Source organism: Electrophorus electricus, chromosome 2 (genome assembly GCF_013358815.1).
Source record: "Electrophorus electricus isolate fEleEle1 chromosome 2, fEleEle1.pri, whole genome shotgun sequence".
NCBI lineage: Eukaryota > Metazoa > Chordata > Actinopteri > Gymnotiformes > Gymnotidae > Electrophorus > Electrophorus electricus.
The window spans coordinates 14,456,725-14,479,520 of NC_049536.1; the positions used below are offsets into that span (position 1 = coordinate 14,456,725).

General features: G+C 37.4%; 2 protein-coding genes across 3 annotated transcripts; both read right to left on the minus strand.

Moving 5' to 3' along the window:
- Positions 1-872: 872 nt before the first annotated feature.
- fam3c (FAM3 metabolism regulating signaling molecule C) lies at positions 873-7,629 on the minus strand. Its single transcript, XM_027014266.2, has 10 exons — positions 7,542-7,629; positions 6,857-6,953; positions 6,653-6,751; positions 6,438-6,461; positions 5,399-5,522; positions 4,462-4,520; positions 4,325-4,375; positions 4,131-4,215; positions 3,815-3,941; positions 873-3,608 (listed from the first exon to the last, which is right to left on the minus strand). The coding sequence occupies exons 2-10, from the start codon at positions 6,870-6,872 to the stop codon at positions 3,519-3,521; spliced, it is 675 nt and encodes a 224-aa protein (XP_026870067.1). The 5' UTR covers positions 6,873-6,953; positions 7,542-7,629; the 3' UTR covers positions 873-3,518.
- Positions 7,630-9,099: 1,470 nt separating this feature from the next.
- si:dkey-159a18.1 (sortilin) lies at positions 9,100-18,411 on the minus strand. Of its 2 annotated transcripts, none has more exons than XM_027014264.2 (21): positions 18,106-18,411; positions 17,826-17,888; positions 17,487-17,563; positions 17,253-17,355; positions 16,407-16,574; positions 15,479-15,552; positions 14,685-14,731; positions 14,306-14,442; positions 13,960-14,043; positions 13,461-13,521; positions 12,719-12,874; positions 12,337-12,434; positions 12,154-12,253; positions 11,897-12,068; positions 11,318-11,511; positions 10,942-11,134; positions 10,724-10,840; positions 10,494-10,620; positions 9,921-10,009; positions 9,724-9,835; positions 9,100-9,491 (listed from the first exon to the last, which is right to left on the minus strand). In XM_027014264.2, exons 1-21 carry the CDS (start codon positions 18,340-18,342, stop codon positions 9,477-9,479), a joined length of 2,424 nt encoding a protein of 807 aa, XP_026870065.2. In that variant the 5' UTR covers positions 18,343-18,411; the 3' UTR covers positions 9,100-9,476. The 2 variants fall into 2 exon arrangements, with proteins under 2 accessions (XP_026870065.2, XP_026870064.2); XM_027014263.2 differs by having other exon boundaries at positions 9,921-10,027.
- Between the last annotated feature and the right edge of the window lie 4,385 nt (positions 18,412-22,796).

The window sequence follows — 22,796 nt, forward strand, 5'->3', positions numbered from 1 at the left end:
CGTAGTTGGTGTAAGGGCAGCTTATACACAGGATACTGGTTATACTTAAAGCTTAGGTGTGTGATCCATATGAAATTCACTTTTCTTTGTCATCATTTTTTGCCAAAAAGTTTAATTTACCTTTTATCTAGTGTATTGCAGCCAATACTTGCAATACCTCACTCGTTTCTAATTAAATTTAGCCTCTTGAAATTTCAGGGATAGAAGAACCCATCGAACAGATGCAACTTGAGTAAAAGCACTAGGGTAGAAGCAGGAAAAACATGTGCCCATATAATAAATCCATAAAAAGACAACTATTTTAATCAATGAAAAAAAAAAATTAAAATTTGTTTGCACATCATGCAACCCCATTTATATTGTGAAGCAAAAAATCAGTAGGTGAACATTTTCACGCATTAACTTGAGCACCTCATGTCCTATGAAAAATCAGAATCTGTTCAAAGCCTGCCTCAAGTATGTCTACTGCAAAATTCATTTTTTCATTGCTATACATCCCATTTTAAACTCTTTAAATGGCTGATTTGAATCAGAGGTGTTGGCAGCAGGGAACACAAACTGCACATAATTCAAGGTGATTAAGAAACACTTCAAAATGGTAGGATGCCACCATGAGTATACACCATGGGAACATAATTTAAAAATGGGCATTTCACCTAGCATAACTTTTCTATATTTCTTTTCTATATCTATGTATGTATATTGATGATACATTTTTACCATAGCCTTAATTTCGTTCCCTAATACTACCATCAATTAATTACAATGAAGTTACATTACAATGAACAGTTCCATATGCATACTCAATTTGGTGAGCTTCATCTAGTCTTTCTGGCTTTAGATTTTAGGAATTAATACAACAAACTCAGGAAGACGCCACATACATTTAATAAAGACCAAATCGTTTTTTTTAACAATAAAAATAATTTAAGTACAAGTTAATATTTCCCAAAAATAGCTCTTAGAAATGTCCCACCATTACATCTGTTTGGTGTAAAAAGGCACATCGATGGTTCTTTTAATTATGGAGGGAACAAAACTACCTCTTCACAGCATACAACCAGTCCATTAAGGTGGCTACGATCGCTTTAGCTCAACTAAAGGCAAGCCTGGTTTAAATACATTATATTTTATAACATGCCAGATAATGGACTGATTGCAGTTACAACATTAAGAAGGCATTATACAGACCACATTAGCAGTGCTGGGGTTTGCAACATTATAAACCTATAAATCCACAAGTCTTTCTATAGCAAGACCACCTGATCTTTTCCGCTCAAATGATAAATCAATCCATATGTAAATACAAAAGTCCTGTTGTACATAATGTATCAACTTAAAGCTACTTGTATTAAAGACAAAAACACAAATGTTCTATACAAATGTATTTAAAGTTATTTAAATAAAAAAATGTTAAAGTAAAAGCATGTCACACTAGCTTTTCTGTAAATGAAACAAATTTTCAAACATAAGGCATAAACAGATCAGCTCTCCAAGCTACATTTTGCCATAGGTCTGTACAACTAAGTAAAAGGTGGGTATTGTATATTATATAATGTAGCTCTCAACTAGTTGTTTTATGATGAGAACTGTTGCTCTAATTCCAGTAGTAGAGATGCCATGCCCAGCACATCCTATTAAAACCCCTCACTTAGCTCACAAAGTGCAGGATAAATATCGGAAAACTTGTTTTTTTTTTAAAGAGGGACCACAAGAATATTCGGTGCATGGGGTCCCCAAACCTGGAATTAAAAATAGCTGTGGAAGATTTAAAGGATAATTTTTCCAAGATATTGCATAGTACCAAACACTAATTACAACATGATTTTTGAACTACTTTGCATTCTGTCTCGAGCTGAATAACCTGAGCTGGTCACTATAAAAATAACTACAGAAACAATGAGAGCTGTTGCGGCAAAGGTTGCATTGACCGATTCAATGTTGGCAATACATTTATAATATTTCTAAATAGGCAGAGAAATTATGCATATGTTGGAGATTATTTTTATATGAATAAAAAAATAATCAAAACTATATTATTAGACGAGTATGGGATGACCCATACTGACAAACACCTAGTAATAAGGATTGTCAAATGCTTAATTCCCCACCAAGAAAAAACTAAGTCACAATCAGTAAGTCATTTAAACCTAAAGCCTTACAGGACAAAAACAAAATAATAAAATAGCTATGAAACCACTACAGTTTCTCCAGTTCTCCATCCTCATTCAACTATTTTGGTTATTTATATATTTGAACAGTTTTCTGACTGGCTGATTGGTCAGTAACAGTGATGCACACATTTAGTGCAGTTATATTTTTTATATGGGGGTGGGGGTTCTTAGCTTGCACTACATAAGTGATGTGAGTATTCAACTAATTTACTTAAGTGACCTCAAATTAATGAAAAAAGTAGCTGATACAAATTGCTATTAATAATCACCATGCTGCCCTTGCAATGGATTTTAAAGTAAATCATTCAGCTATATGCTCAGCCAACCAGAAATTAAGAAAAATACTTGTCAGCTTTTTGCTGCATTGTGGTTCAATTCAATTTCTTAAGATATAAGGAACAGTAAGTATATGGAGTGAATTTAATAAATGTTTTACTCACTACACAGCTGTATGAATGAATGCAACCATAATGGAAAATGCCACAGAGATAGAAAATTAATGTAGCATGCAACACTCATGGAGTGCACTTAAAGGCAAAAATCTAAAATGTGCAAGCCACAAACTAGTCAGCACCACTAAAGCAGCAGCTTCCATCACTTTCATGGGAAAGTCAAATGCCCCACATCAATTACTAAATAATATGGAAACATTCAACTGGATTTAATATAGCTGTGCTAAGCACTAACAATGCTAGATGACTATCCAACAATAAATGCTAACAGTTTTTTGACCTTACATTTTTAGCATCTAACTGAAGCAATGAGCTGTCAATGTCCATAGGCCATGACTAGTTAGGAAAAGAGAAAGCAAGCTAATGCACGTATGCACACATCTGCAGACTTCATTTCACATTTCATATGAACCATATTTTATGCATTCCCATATTGCAGGATTTCAGATATTCAAAAGTTATTGCTGATACCAATTCCTGGCACTGATCACTGCTGATACCAATTGCAAATCCATTTTTTTTCTCCTGTTATAAACAAATATAAAACCAATACCTGTACTACCAATTGTGATAAAATACTGTAGTGACAACAGCAGGACTATAATTATGACACAAATTCAATGCATTTCACTGCCTATAGGAACGTGACTGGCACACCTATGTGGATTGTCAGCCGACTTAACCAATGAATAAGAGCATTTTCAGTTGGGTTTTGAAAAGGTTTGGGCAACCACTGACATTACCTGTGCTTCAATTAAAGATTCCAAGACCTTTTGCATATAGTGAGGACAGGCTAACAATATGGAAGTATTTAAAATCTTACTGAAGAACCCCCCACCCCCTTATCAACGGTAGATAATTTGGTCCAAGAAGACTGATCAGAAAACATGGATCAGTCTTGCCTTCGAGGAATACAACCTTCCATTTCCAGAACCTCAGGCCAGCCTTCATACTTGTTGGTTTCTGCATTGTTCTTGATGTACTAAGGACATTAAACGCAAGGTTTATCGGTGTTTCATTTAATGACATACTACTAATCCTCTCAAGTCTTGCTCTGAATAGACCTTTAACCTTAGAACCACTGGACAGCAAAGTCCAGCAGGCTGATATTTATATGATATGCTTTTTACTGCAAACAAAATATAAAGGCTACAGCTTCCTCTGTTAAAATTGTAACATTAAATTCACCTGCTCAAAAGGACTCTTTGTTTGGATCCCCTTTCCTCCAACAAAAATCCAGTTATCCCTGAAGCCGAGGGAGTTGATGTTTGAGCTGCCCAAGGCCGATATTAATTTCTTTGCTTCATCGTTAAGTCTGTGTTTAAAAAAAAAAAAAAAAAAAAAAAATTGCCTCTATTTTTAAACATCAAAGTCGAATACTTTTCAGGAATAAATATTTAAACAATAGTTTCAGTTTTAAAAAAATAAGTAACCATCTAAATAGGTTCACAAAAAGTTGAATCTCCATGCAACATCTTCAAATCCTAGCTACAAGGAAACTTACTTTGTAGAAGCATCATCAAACGTGGCCATCATTACGATTGTTCCATCCTCAATTATCTTCAGAAACTTGATAAGTGTGTTGACATCTGGAGAGTTATTTTTGTTATTTTGTTTTGTTTTATATAAACATGTTAATGATATAAAGTCCTTGTAAAAAAATAAAGGGAGATGTGAACGGAGGAAACAAATACGTACCTCCAGCCCACATGTCAAAGAAATCAGTCTTGATAAGTTTACCAGTCCTTCCTGTAATAATACACAAATGTGGTACATTGTAGTAATTCTAAGTGGTAGTGATTTGCTCAAGCCTAAGCCTTAATGAGCTACCGTACCATTGACTAGAGCGATGTTTATACCCCTGCCCACGTTGTTCTTCACCCCACTCATCAATCTGGGGAATAAGAGATATCAATTTGGTCAATTTGTTCCATTGAGGAAAACATTAATATGTACAAAATTTTTCAAAGACACATGTATTACAGTTATCGGTTGTATCTGTGGATAAACTGCTCCATGTACTGAATGTCCAACCACTGACAGTTCTCAGCTGAATGACAATCAGTTAAATGATCTAAACACAATCTTAATTCTAACATTTCAGTATGGACTATTTTAGCACTGAAATGACACTCCTACATTTTAATGAAATAAGAATTTCCTGAGACCAGGGTAACCTGTCTGTCTTGGTTCTCTTTGGTCTCTTAGGGATGATCAATTTTCACTCTGGAACAGATGACGATGTTCCAAGATAGTTCTGAAGCAATACTCTAACAAAAGCCTGTTAAAAGGATATTTTAGAGCAAAGAAACTTGACTGACTTAGCCTAGTTTTGGTATCTTGGCAATGACTGAATATTATAGGACCAAACCAACACAGATCCCCAACCATAAAGCCAAACTTCTGTAATGTCCATACCATGTTTCTAAAGCCTGTGAAATAAGCTAGAAAGGAAAGAATAAATCTGAGGCATATAGAGAGATCCTGCAGGAAAGACTGATCACCACTGCATTTTTCTACAAAAAAAATGTACTTTTTTTCTTGTATAACAGCATGTGTATAAAATCCAATACATTTTTGTCCAGCATATTGCTCATCTCTTCTTTAGACCACCAATTGAGAATGCCCTTGAAATCACATCCTGTTACATTGATCAGTGTCAGTGCAGTGGTTATTTCAAAGCAATGAAGTGGCACACACACAATGCACTGGGGATAGCATAGCTGAGAAAAATCATACTATGGAAAAGCCAGGAAATACAAAGATATTTACATATTGTCCTCCAGGCAGATTTTGGGCCCAACTACACTGGCAGCACCACTTGCTATCTTGAAGGAGAAATGGTCTTCAGGACAGGGCTTTAAGAGACTGCATTTGTACCGTATTGGTCTGGTAGCTATAAAGAAGGAATATGACACTCTCATACATACATGTACAGAAAACATACTTGTGTAATTGCAATTAATAATCTGTAACACTTTCAAAAATTCACACCCAACACACCACTTCACTGTTCTACATATCTTCCTGATGGCTCATAACTGTGTCAACTCATAAAACTGGCTCACAATCGTCTCAACTCATTTGTCTCTTTGGTAATTAGATGGTTTGTGTATGATAGCATAAAAATGTTAATCTCTACACAGCAGTGGGATTTCAGGATTTGACTAATGAATGGTAACCAAATTTTATTTTTAATCATCTAAATCTAAGGAACAGACACGATCAAAGCAAGTTGTAATAAATGACAGAGCAAACAATCAGTTTAACAATACTACTTGAATCAGTTGTAATCTGATACCTAGATCCTGTTAACACACCCATTCTACAGTGCCACATAGAAGCCCAGAAAGGACGCTTTAGATCCCAGCACTTGAACATATTAGGCCAATATTATATTTCCATTGACTGTCAAGTTAAGACAATATATAGGCCTATTATGGGTTAAGTTATCCTGATGTTTACAAAAATTACATTTCTTTACTCCATTTGGAGAACATGCTACAAAAGGACAGATCAGTTAAAGGTTTGTTGCCTGATACTTTTGACATTACATAGCAATATACTCCATACATGTCATCACATTTAGATATATAAATTTGCATCTTGAATTAATTTAACTGGATTGGTAAATACCTTTATAAAAGCAGAATAATATCTATATTTATTAATAAATACCTAAATTTGTAATAATAATAATAATAACAACAACAACAACAATAACTATATTTATATTAATAAACCTTTACTTATTAATAAATAACTACGTGGTGAAGGGGCCCTGACAAACAAATTTGGTGAGTATACTCACGGCCTTCTTGCACTGGTGCTGATCCTGCAGTAGGAGGGGAAAAGAGAAACATCTCATTTAAACAGGATACTGGAGGTCTCATTAATCAAATAATTTCACCTTAGTGTGCTGGACAGCCATGACTCTACGAGGTAACTAGATTTTTTAATTAGGTATTCTACAAAAAGTGAAACATGTTGATCAGAGGTTGTTTATCATAGTTTGGGTATATTTACCAAATAAATGTGTCACAGAAAAGTTTATTTCTAGAAGCTCAAAGGCCAGGAAAACAGCCAGACACGAGACAGAAACCAGTGCTACAAGCTTCAAGATTCCTGTAAGAGAGCACAGGGATACTGAATTAAAACAAAAACAACTCAAATCCCCACCGCACAAATAAGTAACTACAAACAATATTGTAAAACAAAAATAGAACTGACCTCCTGCTCTCATCATTTTATGGCAACACGTACAATACGTTTACAATGGAAAATTACAAAGGACAGGTGGCTAAGTCAACAGGAATAATTCAAACACCTGAAATACAAACACACAAGGAAGTTACTTAGGTTAGCTAGCTAAGCAGTTAGCATAACTAGCGAATAACAGTATCAGAGATCTACCTTCACTGGCGAGTTAATTAAAATTTACTTGGATAACGAGGTAGTTAGCTAGAGGCTACGCAACTAACCACTGACTATTAAGTTAGTTAGCTGGCTAGTACATTTAGCAACGCCGGAATTGAGCAAGCTAAATCTATGAAGTCAGCTAAACTCCATAACGCTAATAATGTGAGCACAACATATCAGTATGCAGCTAGCTAGCTACCAACCTACGCCGGAATACCAGGAGACATGCCTATCTAGCTAGCTATCTAACTAGTGGGCTATAGGTACCCTCACTGTAACTAACCTACATAGCCAAACACTCAGATAAAATAGCTCACTAACCATATAATCACACGAAAATGTAACTAACTTGGTAGCTATAGCTAACCTAACCAGCTAGCTGCCTGACAAGAACTGTTATCTAGTTAGCAAATGTCATATGAATAAACAAATGTAACTAAAAGCCGAGCTTCGTCAAATTACTAGCTAGCTAGAAAGCTAACAGCAAATTACTAACCTTATTCAGCAAACTTACGCCGCTAATACACGGCCACTGTAGCCACAAGAAAAACCCCAAACGTCCAACTGCAACATAACTAGCGAGCTGTAGCACAAGGAGTGGTTTACTAACAGTGACGGGAAGGGGGCGTGGTCATCCGCAGCATGCCAAATTGTATTAGTAGTAGTAGTAGTAATAATAGTAGTAGTATTAATATTGTTATTGGGGTTTTTTTTCGGTTTTTTGTTGGTTGTATGTACAGGTGCATTAATGTTGGTACAACGACATAAAAATTCAAAGTAGAGGTTGTAGGCTGACATACTGGACTGTTCTAACAGTCCTAATGTTGGCTCTCCGAATTCGAATCACGCCAAATTGCCGGTCGTTTATCTATTCTAACGATAACATTTTCATTAGTGTTCATTTTTACAGACTTAACATTCACAGGAACAATGTTACAGTCTATAAAATCTAATTTTATAGCTAACAATCTTATTCTTAGTCATCATCACTATCAATAAGCTCTTTCGTAGATTTTCTCTCATGAATAGTTTTTATTATTATTATTATTATTTTGCCCATTGTAATACCACTGTAACACCATTTTAACACCATTGTAATTCATACTCGTCACTACGTACTAAAATCGCCATTACCTAGATAATATATTGTAACCGTATCGGCAAATTAAAATAACTTGTGTAACAATCCGCCACGTCATAGAACAAGGAATGCGCGTACAGTATGATTTGAATTATCTTGCGTATTCTGATAAAAGGAATGCTGTCATGCACGTTTGGTGGCGTTTCTTTCCAGAAGAAATGAAACGGGAAAGAGAACACTGAGAAGTATTTTTATAAGCTCACTCGGACGCCAAGAAAAGACAAACATTCCCTATTTTGCCTAAATATCTGTTTTGCGATTAACATTAACATTAGCCTTAGTAAGAGTCTTCTGCGTTTATCTATCTGTACTTTTAATTGTTTTGTTTTTCTATTTAATTTTTCCTCATTTTTATTTTGTTTTGCTTTATTCTCTCATTTTACTTTATTAAACCCTATTCTTTTTGCTTCAGTATTTTTTTTTATCTTTATATTGTATATAAAGTGTGCAAGATAGCAATAAAACAATCCTTTAAAAACCTTAAATGATATTTGATCCTCCTTAACAACAGGGCTGACTGATTGGTAAACAAAGTTACAAGTTTTCTAGCCAGGTGAAAGCTCAGCACATTCAGGGTGATTTACTAGATGGCTACACATTGCTGGGATTTCTTGCGCTTCCACCTGAGCCTCAGACACCCCTGCACCTATGCTCAGGTCCTCGTACACAGAACCAGACTTACTTCGGTTAGAGACATGTCTTTTAGCGTGTCTTATGAATCTGATGCCAAAAATGTGATGCTTCAAAAAAATTAAAAACATAGCTTGTCAACATAATTGCAGCTATTATGTTCCTGTTACAAAGAAGTATTTCTAATGACTCAGCAGCTTCCATTTTTGAAAATAATAGTGTTGAGTATCTTCAAAGCTATCTAAATGTGCTTTAAGTATTAACTTTATGAACTGACTCAGAATGGCTGCTGCAGAAATATTGCATATTTATTTTAAGTACATGGCAGATACATCAGAAGCTTGGTCTTTTCTACACTTCTTAAGGAAAATATTTTCAGTAGCAGCTCTAAAGGCAGTAAACTACACAATTAAAATCACTGCATGTGGAAATTAAGTTTAACTCATAATATATTGTTCAATAGTTTGGCATAGAATGTATTTAATTTATTGATATGAATAGGTAAATGTTAAATAAATAGTTTGGCTCACTGTCCCCGCATTTTCTTCCTAACTTTTCAGTTCCGGTGCTTTCATCATAATCTAGTGTAACAGGTTGAAACATAATGCTTGGAGTCTCATAGATGCAGGTCAGCTCGAACACTCAGGACTTGGAGATTAGTCATGCAATAAGATCCTAAACAAAGTAGAAGTACATTGGTCAGTGTTAAATATCAAAATTCATTAAAAAAAAAAAAACCCACAAAGTCCACATGAAGCATCTCTTCCTTAACATTTTGTTATTGTAAATCAGTTTCAGTCTACTTGTTCCTTATGTTACAATTTACTTTGTTTTTTTGTTGTTGCTGATGTTTGTTTTTATTTAAGATGAAAATAAAGTATAGTTTGTAGATGAACGTCAGACTTGCATCATCTGAATCTTCGTGGAAACTGCCAGGGTTACTGCTGGGTCTACTCTCAGGGCTGGCGCACTGTTCCTCTTCCTTCAGTTGGAGAGCAGAGAAGCGGTATGCCGTCGCCCTGGAGAGGGCAGAGTGGAGACAATGAGCCTGAGGAAGGAGCGTGTCGGACTGCTCAAGTACACCAGTGGACTCTGATGTTGTACCTTTGCGTGAAGTTCATTCTCCGAACTGTAATGGCGACTGCAATAACGACAGCCAGTGCTATGATTCCCACACTGACACTTATCACAACCTGCAACCACATCTGATTCTGTGAATCAGTCAATAATCATTATGATTTATTTAAATAGTCATATAGCCAACTGCAGGAGGAAGAACAGTGCTTTATGATATTAAGGCCAAACACTGGGTAACTGCCTGTCAGATATAGAAAACAATTACAATTACATTTACGGCATTTAGCAGACGCTCTTATCCAGAACGACTTACAAAAGTGCTTTGTCGTTTACTCATAGAATACATCCTAGCCAGTAGAGTAGGTTAGAGTCCAATATACCAATGAACTAGAATGCAGGGAAATACAGGGATCAATAGCGATGCCTAGAAGTACAAAATACATAAGCTCTATCTTAGACAATGATAAGTGTAATAAATGATAAGTACTAGTTTGTTAGTCAACATCGGTGTAATAAACAATATCCTACAATAAGTAAGTTTTGGTTACAAATTATTCACTATTTATGAATGAGAAAGTAAAAGAATGTTATATTACATACTGGACTACGAGGATAAAGGCTCATAGAGGGAGCTTGACTGGGGTCCCCACAGTTCTTTTTGGCAACATCCATCTGACGTGGAGGACTGAAACCACCCTCACACTTATCACTGGGAATCTTACGGTACCTGTACGTAATGCAAGCGAGACATTATAGTGAGCTGTGCTGTTGTGGGCGTGCATAAGTATGAGAAGGTGAGACAGAAGAACATTAGACGGCGTGTTCCATACCCTGCTGTCTGAAGTTCCTTCATCTCTCCATTTAAACACAGCTCCAGTGTCTTGTCTGGGAGATCAGGCTGCTTCACACACTCAGAGCTGTTTTCGTGTCGGTAGTAACCATAATCACTGTCATAAAGAGACAGAGCTGTCTCACTGCAGATTTTTTCATCTGTTCTTGCGTGGTAAATGCCACAGGGTATTACAACTCAAAGGAGCTATCTTCTTACCACATGTAATCTTCCCTGCTGCAAGGGCATGGGCTCTGTTGCTTGCTGACGACATAGTCCCAGCCATTTCTGCAGACGGACAATTTCTTCAACTTCCTAAATTTTTCCTTGTAGCCTAAGACACATCCATCAGTTTCAAAGGCCCCATCTTCATCTGAATGGGCTAGCCACTCCACATAGTCTTGCTCATCGCCTAGCACGTAAAACATTAATATACATACACAGTTTAATATGACCTTTTTAAAACATGTATATATAAAGCATTCACTGTGGCTGTGTAGTGAAAAGAAAAGAAACAATTGCCATTTTACTATATTCACAACTTTTCATAATCATTACTGCCAAAGTTGATAAAAGGATAAAGCATTGTTCTTACATTCTCTGGTTACCAGCTGCTCAAAGTCTATGGTAACTGCAACCCACATGGGCTGAGCGTCATCATCAGGCCGGTAGCCAAACACACTGATATTCATGGCCTTTGAGCCAGGCTCAGATGCCAGGCCTGCAAAGAAGATGGGCTGCTGAGTGAAATTATAGGTCTTCCAACACTGGCCCTCATCTGTGGAAAACCTGTAAAAAAATAAATAAATAAAATCAACCTATGCACATTAAAAAAAAATCCCAACTTGTGCCATCAGTGATTTCAAATGGGTTTATACAGACAATTATTGTGAAGTTCACTGATCATGTTACTAAAACTGTTCATGTTATGTAATCTGCAAACCTGATCCTACCTCAGACACAGGTTCTCATATAGTTGATATTGATGCTTATATGTACAAACATTACTAACGATATATAAATAAGCTGCAAAGCAGCATTTTACATTTTCTCAGAGATGACATCCCCTGGTCAAAATATGCTTTGTAATGTCAACATGGAATTGTATTAAAGAGACAGAAAGCCCTGCAGGAAACTCCTGTCCCTCGTGTGCAGCAGGAATAACAGGTCTTACTTTATAGACTGAACCTGCCGATCTCTGTGTGCCTCCACAGCCACAATCAGGCCTCCCGAATCCAGAATGCTGTAATGATGAGGCCCCCTCAGGGCACACATCCAGTTGTAGCCTCCATCTGAAGACACGTACACGTCTGGCCTAGATGCTGAAATGGACTCCCCAACACTGCCTGTGAGAGCAGATGGCGTAGATTATTATAATCGGTGGCAAATGCCAATTGGTGAAAGTTATTTAGAGTTGGGTGGGGCTAATACCGTGGGCAATAACCAGGCCGATAGCAGACGGGCTGGACAGAGGCAACATAGGGGAAATGCCACTGTAGTGGCTGTGCTCTCCATGGATGTGTAAGTAACACTGGAACACACAAACACAAGACATTCATCACTATCCCTACTCTCTGTTGTGACCTTCGGTTATACTGCCCTGTGCATACATACCCTTTTTGTGCTTCCTCCACATTCAACATTGTTTGGCTTTTTTATTGATCTCCACTCTCCACCCTTATTAAAGGAGATGACTGAACAAATTCGTTCATCTGTAACAAAGTGACCAAGTTTATTAGTAGGTAAAAACCTGTTAATTTGCGATATGAGTATTAGACAGGAATCCTTAGATTTCATGTCCTCAATCACTGTTTTTCTAAACAGTCCTAAGGGCCTACACGGCCTTTGCTCTAAACCTAGTCCTTATGGTGACTACCCTGTAGTCAGTGTTTTAATGTCTGGGTTCAGGTTAACAGGGTTAACTGGTAACTCCACTGCCTCAACAGTGGAGAAACAATGCCCTAAATGATCACAGTAGGTAGCTGGGAGACTATACCTTCCTTCAGGATGTTGGTAAGATATACGCCTCTCAGTGAGGTCACATTGGTGAAGTCACTCTTGCTTTCCCCGCCAAACAAGTGTCGCTCGAGAGACTTAGAGTAGAGGATTCCACGGTCATCAGATGTGTAGACTGTCCCAAAATAAGACTGATCTACAAACATGAGAGGTCACACTTGACACACAATTGACAGCTTTAAAAGAGAAGGAGTATGCAAATAATCTGAAGTGGCATTCCTGTATTCCCTTACTGAAACTATGAAACATTCTCTTTTTCTCGTGTGTCGTGCGTCTATGGTTCTGGTTCTCTTTATGTGTGGATGTGGGTGAACCCTGACACATGTACTCACTTGTCAGCTAATCTGACAAGCCCATAAAGCCACTGTAGTTGCATTTCAGTGGAAAAGGAACACCATGCTAAGCTTTATCTTGTTAACTAATCTCCAGCACAAAAAAAACTCAAGGATTACTGAAATATGAACAGTGTATGCTCTAGCCCAAAAGAGTGTGTTGTCTGTTGTCAGCTAGTTGCAGAAACAGTCTGATTTGTCAGCGGTATATGGGACCTGTTTAGCCAGTATATAGCAACACTAACAAATGTGTGATATGTTGTGTCAAACGGAAGAGTTATCAGCAAAAGGCTCACATGCCACAATTGTTATTTCAGATGCTATGGTATTTTCAGTGGCACGGCCACTAAAAGAATGACTGGGGAAAATAGAGTACAATAATCTCTGTACCTCCAGGGCTGTCCACATGCATGAAGATCATATCTTCATCACCATCCAATACTGAGTAGAACTGGAAGCAGAGAGTAGAAACATTTGGGTGTGATAATGAGAGACTCATAGAGAGGAGTGTGGATCTATGTATGTCTGGATATGTGTAAAAGTGTGTGTGTGTGTGTGTGTGTGTGTGTGTGTGTGTGTGTGTGTGTGTGTGTGTGGCAGGCCCTCTAAACTTTGTGAGAAACTTTTTTCCTGTTGAATCAGCAGGTCAGCATGTTGCAATATAAAGCCTACTGAGCTGGATCTTGCATCCTTACAAAAACACACTTGTGTGTAAGTGTATGTAGGTGTGTGGAATGAACAATGTATGATACAGATGCATTAGTATTTTTTCTAATAAAATCTATCATTTTAAATCTACCACTAAAAGCTTGAGGTCAGATAAAGCAGACAATGTTTTGTTAGTGCACTGCCAGGACTGTTAGCCTGTTTACCGGTCACTCACTCTCACCTGCTCTGTGGTGGCAGAAGGTAGCAGAGCTTTGCTGAAGTGATCACCCTGATCTGAAGACACATAAATAACCCGAGGAGATCCCTGCCAACACACATTATACTCATAAGCCTATAACTGCAAACACAGCCTATTATAACTTGTCAAATATTAAATGCTGATTGGTGGGGAGAGCAAAGGGTGTAGATAGGGGCTGGGGGAGTGAACAACTGGGCATTTTGTAAACTCGTGTTCCTCTGAGTGTATGTGTGTTAGTTTCAAGTTTGGTTTATTTGTCACGTACATAGTCATACATGGTATAACCCCCAGTGAAATGGTTAATAATGCCCCCTTTATTTTTACCGACCTGTTTTTCCATGACAGAGGTGAAAAGGAAGCGCCCAATGTAGCCAAAGGTGAAGATGTTCTGAGCAATGGTAGTGAAGGTTCTACCCAGGTCCTGTGTACGTCTTAAAAGAAGTTCTCCTCGTTTGTCTGCCTCCGCTGCACCCAATTTATAACATTTACAATACAGAACGCAACAGAAAAAACATGAAGTAAATTAGAAATGATTGTATTTTTTGTTTTCTCACCATTTTATTCTGCTCACAGTCAATACTAGTATTATTTCATACCAGTTGTTTTTCATTTACTTTTATTTTGTGAATTTTATTACTTACCTTAATTGTCAGTTTCTATGTGTTTTACAGGAATAACTATAAAGCAAATTGTTACAGCAAACTTACCTGTGCCTTCCAGACTGTAACTTAAAAAAAGGGTGATGCCTCGTCCCCTTCAGATTAAAAAAAAAAGGAAAAAGGTATATGAAGATTAAAAAACAGCTCAGAGGCCCAATGTCATGGTCAGAAAACAAGGATTTACAGGCTAATGACATATGAGGATCGCTTTAGTACAGTACAGTAATTTTAGATTTCAGGAGTAATTGCCAGAATTGTTATCAGTGGAGATGAATCAGTGATTATGTTCAATAATTCCAGAAAGCTGGAGATGAACCAGAAATGAATCTTGCAGCATAATAAAAGAATACAATTAAAAAAAACTCTCTTCATTCCTGCTATGGAATGTTCATGGATCTAAATCTGTCTGAATTGCAGAGAGAGTTTCTTTAAGCATAATTTAGGTGAAAGTAAGTCTGCAAACACTGTCAATGTTGTAGCCACAGTCACTGCAAGCTGGTGCAGAACATCTCACATATAACCCCTGTGATCAGATTTGTTCTGTGTATCACAATTAAAATCCAGGTAAGCTCAATGCAGTCGAATGCTTTAAAAGTATACCTATAGCTAATTTACAAAACTTTAATGTGTAGAAAAAAATTCCCAATCCAGATGTGATTCTGTTATTTTATTTATTATTATTTGTTAAGTCAGTTGACTGTAAGATTAGTTGCCACTTGTGTTTAATGTATGGGGCAAACATCTTTACTGGAATGTTTATAGTCCATAAATAAAGAAGCATTTCTAAATGGCTTTGCATAATAGTATTAAAGCATTGTAGGAGCGATGTTGTCTGGCCTCACCATGTGAAATAATAGACTCCTTCATGGATTTTAGACCACTTGTTCCCAAAGTCCTGTGACAGCCATAGACTACTCTGCAAAAATGTTACAAGAATCAGGGTCATGAAATTTTCTCTGGAGATAAAATCTTGGTTTTGCCTTTGCCTTTATAATGCCCCACTATGTTCATATGTTGTATGATAATAAATCACAGGCAGATATAAGGATGAAGCATCACAGATGGAGGCTCATCAAAGGCAAGAAAGGTTGCATTATACACACATGATTTTAACTTTTTTGTTTTTGCATGGCATACTGATATATGAGGTAGTTTCGTTAACGGCATTATATCCCTTGGCTAGACCAGTTGTTTCATCCATTATTTAGCTGTGACTTATATAAACAATCAAATCTGTGCTTTCATCAGTCTATATAAGTGTATATAGTATATAAACTATATATATATATATATATACATACATACATATATATATATATATATATATATATATATATATATATATATATATATACATACATATACATACATACATATATACATAATATACATACATACATACATATACATACATACACTACATATATATACATACATACATACATACATACATATATATATATATATATATATATATATATATATATATATATATATATATATATATATATATATATATATATATAGAGAGAGAGAGAGAGAGAGAGAGAGAGAGAGAGAGAGATAGATAGATAGATAGATAGATAGATAGATAGATAGATAGATAGATAGATAGATAGATAGATAGATAGATAGATAGATACAACTTTAAGATTCCAATTTAGAAAGCAACTATATATACTAGACCTGGTGGGCACTTAAATTATTCAGCTGTGCTTGATTTTTGACTCACAGGAGTCAAACATTAGCAAGACCAAACATCCAACTCACATCTGTGCTAATTGCTAGCAGGTAGAGAGGGTTCTGGTGGTGAAAAGATACGAGTTGGGCTGGGTGGAACGGCAGCTGCACTGACTTGAAAGTCACCCCTGAGTCCACCGAGGTAAATATGACTCCTCCTGGGGTCTTGGTACTAGGCAGCTCAGCTGTCAGAATCACCTGCAAAGACATCATCATGGCTGTTATAAAACTATCAGGTATCAGTCATCAAACCCACTACCCTAATATAATGTATTATAATATAATATAATGCACTATAATATAATATAATATAATATGATATATCCTAATGCAATCTGGGCCAGTTTTAGAGTGCAATAAAGAATAAACACGATCAGAATCTATCGACGCGCTAAGGAAACCACTCAACAATGGCTCAAGGAAGTAACACTTTTCAAATGACAAAGTTAGTCAAAATTCTCATCTATGTCCCCTCCCTCATAACAGTGGAAACAAAATTGTGGCTATGGGTTTTAAAGACTCATGAGCATGGTTGTGGTTAATGGCAACCACTCTTTCGCTATTAGTAAAGTGACAGCAGTAAGCTGTGTCATAAGTTTTTTCTTTAACAAGAAAACATCTCAACCACACACAAAGACACTGACCTATGGTGCAAATGCCTCTGTACTTAAAGAGTGACTAATGTGACTAGGAAAGACTACATCAAACCATTTTCTCATAGATCAGTGGCTCAAGCATGCTGTGGTGCTTCAGAGCCATTTTCCCAAAGCATTATTGTTGTTTGGTCCACCACCCCACACTGATTCCGTGTTTCAGTGCTTCGAGAACATTAGACTCTTTTGTAAAACATGACATACAGATGTTAGAGTTGCATACCTGCTGAGAATTCCCAGGACCCACTCCTATACCAAAGTCCTTTCTTATGAAGGAATTGTTGATGGCATGGGAGATATCATGAAATGATTTTCCATAGTCTGCACTGTGAGAAAGCAGAAATATCAGGTTATAACAGAGCTGATATTGAAAATTAAAGTCAGATGATATCAAATAGATCAGCAAAACTAATTTAAAAGTACCACAGACAGGGAATCCCTAATTCTATGCACTAACCTTCTGTAAAGTCGAGTGGATCCCCCTTCATAAAATGAGTCAAGCTGTGCACTGACTGTAGACAACACTAGAATTACCTGACATAAATCAGACAAAATTTTCTTTACTAAATTTATAAGTGAGTCTGTTTATAAGTGAGTACAGAAATTCATGTTCAAACAGAAAAACCACAAAAGGGTGATTTGCTACCACTTCCTCATGCAAATGCTTTATCCAAAACAAGTGAACATCTAGGTAGTACAGTGATACATATGAATGTTACCTAAAGTATCTCCACATAACATTTGTGTAATACATTTACAAATCTACCTTATCAAGAGATTAAATAAAGTGTCTTACCCCAGTTCCATCCCCTACCCATGTAAGAGTAAAAGTAGAGCCATCATCTCCATGAAACCCCGTCTAAAGAATGATTAAAATAAAATAATGCTTAATTCTGTTGATAGTATAGTAATACTCATGAATATTGGAAAAGAAAGCTGATAATTGACTAGTTTCCTTTGTTGAAAAGCACTTTCATTCTGGTTTGTGTTTTAGGTTTCTTAAAGAGGACCGAGAGAGTTAAGAAACGGCAATACTAAAACATACTTATTAAACATAGAATAATTGTCATTCTTACCTCATACGTATTGCTCTCCAGGACCGTTTGCTCTCTAATGCTGAGGGGTGTTTTACACGCTATGAAGTTGGACTTTGCTGACCAGGCGTCCCGTTTTCGTCGAGAGTAACTAGGCTGTGCGTCCATAACAGACCGGGAGAATGTCACTGTTCTTGTATCGCGCTTCAGATAAGGTGCACCTGCTTCGCCGAGGACCAGTAAACATGCAACCGCCAATATTGTAAGTCTCCAAATCATTCCTATTTCTAACAAAACCGATAACACGTAAGGCACACGTAAAGGAGCGATACAGGCTGCTTGTGAAGTTTTGACTTTCAGAGCGTTGATGACATTTAGGGGAGGAGCGCAAATTAAGAGTGTAGTTTGTGGATGACTGAAACGTTACACATGTGTATAGCGTCAGGCGCTAAAGTTTACCGCAAAGGAAGCAGGGATTACTTTTTTTCCCTTAATGTGAGCCCACTTTATGATCTAGATAAAACAAATAAGAATTTGTGCTGTTTAACCAAATGTTAACTTAGTTTTAGTGAACATACTGCACGTAAAAGAACCAGACAGTTCACATCTCTAAAGTTAAATCCCAACACAGGAAAAATATATAATATCTTACATGTCGTGCATGTCGTGTCTTCCACCCCCTCTAGTATCACCCATTCATCTACTGTTAATGTTAATGCTAAAGCTAACCCTGCTGCTCAGAGAAAGCAGTACATGGAATCACTCCATTAGCAGAACAGATTTGAACCACTGCAAGGCCTCAGTGTGGATTTTTGCAAAGGCAGTGAAAATACCAGCCAGAGCACCCCAGCACATCCACAGGGCAGCAGCCTGTGGACAAAGCAGCCACACACTTAATTGGGGCCAACTCTATCAGGTGAAATACCAGAAATTCATAGTTCAATGTGAGCTGAACATCACAGTCTCTGATATGAAAGAAAAGGTTCCAGCAATACTGGCTGAATACACAAAAGTGAAGTAGATTATCGTGCATGTTGGCAATAATGACAAAAGAAAGATTTAATGAGTTATTAAAAAGGGACTTCAATAATCTTTTCAACACAATTAGCAAGCTCAACATGGTCTTCTGCATACATGAACAAATATTTTCTCAAAGATACTTGGACACTGGGCTATATAAAAGCTGTAGGTCAAACAACCTTAACTTTATTGACAGAGAATTGGAAGAGATAATTTTTTTACACAAAAACAAAAGGGTGTCAAAACTTTGGAAGAGTGTTTAATTTTCTATGTGGGCAGCATATCCTCCCCCATTGGTGGAGATGCATTGGCAATGGCTCCCTTGTATCAGTGGATATTATGGCTCCAGAGACATATCTTACCACCACTGACATAGCTGGCATGATGATGACCAAGCTTATCAGCTTCTGGGGACACCACATCCCCATGAGGACTCTACACTGTCCTCCATCTTCACTCCCCCCATCACCCACCTGAAGTTCCTTGCAACTATGGAGAAGTTGGTATCAGCTGGGACAAGGCTTTTGCTTTCCATTTCAACTAGCCCTCGGGTACAGCATAAAACCATTGCCTCATCACAACTTCCATCCCCCAGACCTTACCCTAAGAAGTGTCGAATTCTTCAACCACCTGCAGTATCTCAAAGAAATAGACAAGCTCCTCAACCCCCGGAAAGGCAGCTTTGCTGTCCACCCCATTGTCAGCAGGACACCCACCATAATCCACTGTAATAGAAGAAAACACCCCAGCATGCCACAGTGATAATCTCCAGGTCCTTGCTGCTACAGTGATGATGTCAGCAGTACGTTTTCAAAAGACGTTCGGACCCAGTGTGCCTGTAATCTCTCCCGTTCCGGTTCTTATCGGAAACAGAAAAAACAGGGAGTACATGTCAGTTACTGTAAATATATCCAACCATATACCCAACCCGCAATATGTAAAATGTGAGCCTCAGCTTTTGGAGCAAATTACACAAGTTAGTAAGTTAGGTCTTCTCAATATTAGATCAATCACAAACATATCTCATTCAATTAATAATTGTGCTTGATTTTATGCCTTTATCTGAAACATGGTTAAATTAATGTATTGCCACAACCGTATTAACCACCAAAATCAGCACCAGCAAACTTCAACTTTATAAATACCTCTTGTACCAGCTGGAAAGATGGATGTACAGCTGCTCTATGTCATGGTTTCTTCCAATGCAAGCAATTATCATTTGGCTACTTTATATTCTTTGAATATCTCTGTGCAGTTTTGACAGGGGTGCAAAGAATATTACTAGTAGAGGTCTACAGGCCTCCAAATGACTTTGTGTGCTTTGCTCCAAAGGCAGATTTTCTTTATGAATTTACAGATATGTTATGTTTTATTATGTTAACCATTTGTAATTGCTGGTGATCTCCAGGCTTGGTATGACTGGCTCTGCATGGAAATGGTTTCAGTCCTATCCGGAGGGATGGTCCTGTCAGTTAACATGAAGAGGATCCATATCCAAACCATGTAGACTCTCCACTGGTGTCCCACAGGGCTCAGTATTAGGCCCTCTTCGCTTCTCTTTGTATACTCGTTCTCTTGGTATATCTTCTCATGGTTTCTCATACCACTGCTATGCTGATGACACTCAATTATTTATTTATTTTTCACCCTCTGACATGCAGGTCTCCAGATGTATTTCAGCATGCCAGACTGACATTTTGTCATGGATGACAGCCCACCACTTGACAGCGAAACCCCAGTAAAACTGAGCTTCTGTACATTACAGGTACTCCCAACCCTTAACATGACCTCACAGTTTTCTTCAAGAACTCCCTGATATCACCATCTGAAGCTGCTCATAACCTGGGCATAACTTTGGACAACCAGTTGTGATTCTCCACTCATGTTTCAAATCTAACCCGGTCTTGAAGATTTCTCCTTTGTAACATATGAAGGATTAGGCCCTGCTTGTGCAGTCTCTTGTAATCTCAAAGCTAGACTACAGCAACTGGCTACTTGCTTTTCTTCCTCTAAGAGCTATCAGACCTCTACAACCTGTTCAGAATGCAGTAGCACAACTGGTCTTCAATCTTCCGAAGTTCACACGTCACTCCACTGCTGCTCTCCCTTCGTTGGCCTCCAGTAGCTGCATGCATCAGATTTAAAACCTTGATGCTTTCCTACAAAGCCAAAAATGGAGCAGCCCCTCCATACATGAGGTCAGTGGTCAAAGCCTGATTTATACCTTGTGTACTTTGAAACTAAAGTACATCTTGGCTTGAAATACCATGCTTCAAGTCTCATGGAAGACAAGCATTGCGACTATTCTCCATCCTGGTTCCTAGATGGTGGAATGAACTTCCATTTGCTGTCCGGACAGCAGAGTACCTTGCAGTCTTCTAATGCAGACTGAAGACCCATCTATTCATGGAATATTTAAATGTCCACTGACCCTGCTCCTATATGGGTTAACTAAAACAAGTACTTATTGTAAGGTATTGTTTATTACACTGATGTTGACTTAACAAATTCTAGTATTGTTTATTGCACTTATCATTGTCTAAGATAGAGCTTATGTATTCTGTACTTCTAGGCATTCTGTACTTCTAGGCATGATCCCTGTATTTCTACAGTATTCTAGATCATTGGTATATTGGACTCTAACCTACTCTACTGGCTAGGATGTATTCTATGAGTAAACGACAAAACACTTTTGTAAGTCGTTCTGGATAAGAGCGTCTGCTAAATGCCGTAAATGTAATTGTTTTCTATATCTGACAGGCAGTTACCCAGTGTTTGGCCTTAATATCATAAAGCACTGTTCTTCCTCCTGCAGTTGGCTATATGACTATTTAAATAAATCATAATGATTATTGACTGATTCACAGAATCAGATGTGGTTGCAGATTGTGATAAGTGTCAGTGTGGGAATCATAGCACTGGCTGTCGTTATTGCAGTCGCCATGATGAGTGTCCACTAAATGCTGTAAATGTAAATGTAAATTTTAATATACATATTGAAAATCCCAAAGATAATTATACCAAGGATCCCTGTGTCATAGGATATTTTTGGACTCTGTCATCATATGGCTGGTAGCACACACCACCATCACACTCTGGATTCAAAGTCTTAAAAGGTCTCAACATATCAGCCTTTGTTAAGGATGTAGCTTTGTCAGATCATTACTGTGTGTGCTTTGATACGTGGGCCACACTAGAACTCAAGATCAGATGGGTCAGTTATGAGAAGAGGGTTATAAATGATATCACAGCTACACGTTTCATCAGCAAAATGTGCACAGCCCCATATGAACCATCCAAGTCTGTTGATTCTCTGCTGGACAACTTCCAGAGTTTACTTTAAGTAAGATGACCATATTTTGGTTTTCAAAAAAGAGGATGGAGAAGGGTGATATGCATACATAACCACTTTTAACAAATTTATTTACATACTTATGTAGGACCAGTACAAATTCAGAGCCTATATGGGCAGATAATCTTATTCCTCTTCATTCAGCTGTCAGTTGTCATAAAAATCCACTTTTCACTAGACACATTTCAGTAATTCTGCTGTGTCCAACTAGACTTTCCTGAAGATGTTTTAGATAAGAAAATGCCATTTTAACAAGACATATGTGCATTGTTTTTCATGTTTTTAATTTCAAACCTAAAAAGTAATTTAAGCCTAAGTGCTGAGCTGAAAGTGAAAGATTTTTGCAAAATTCTTATGTCAC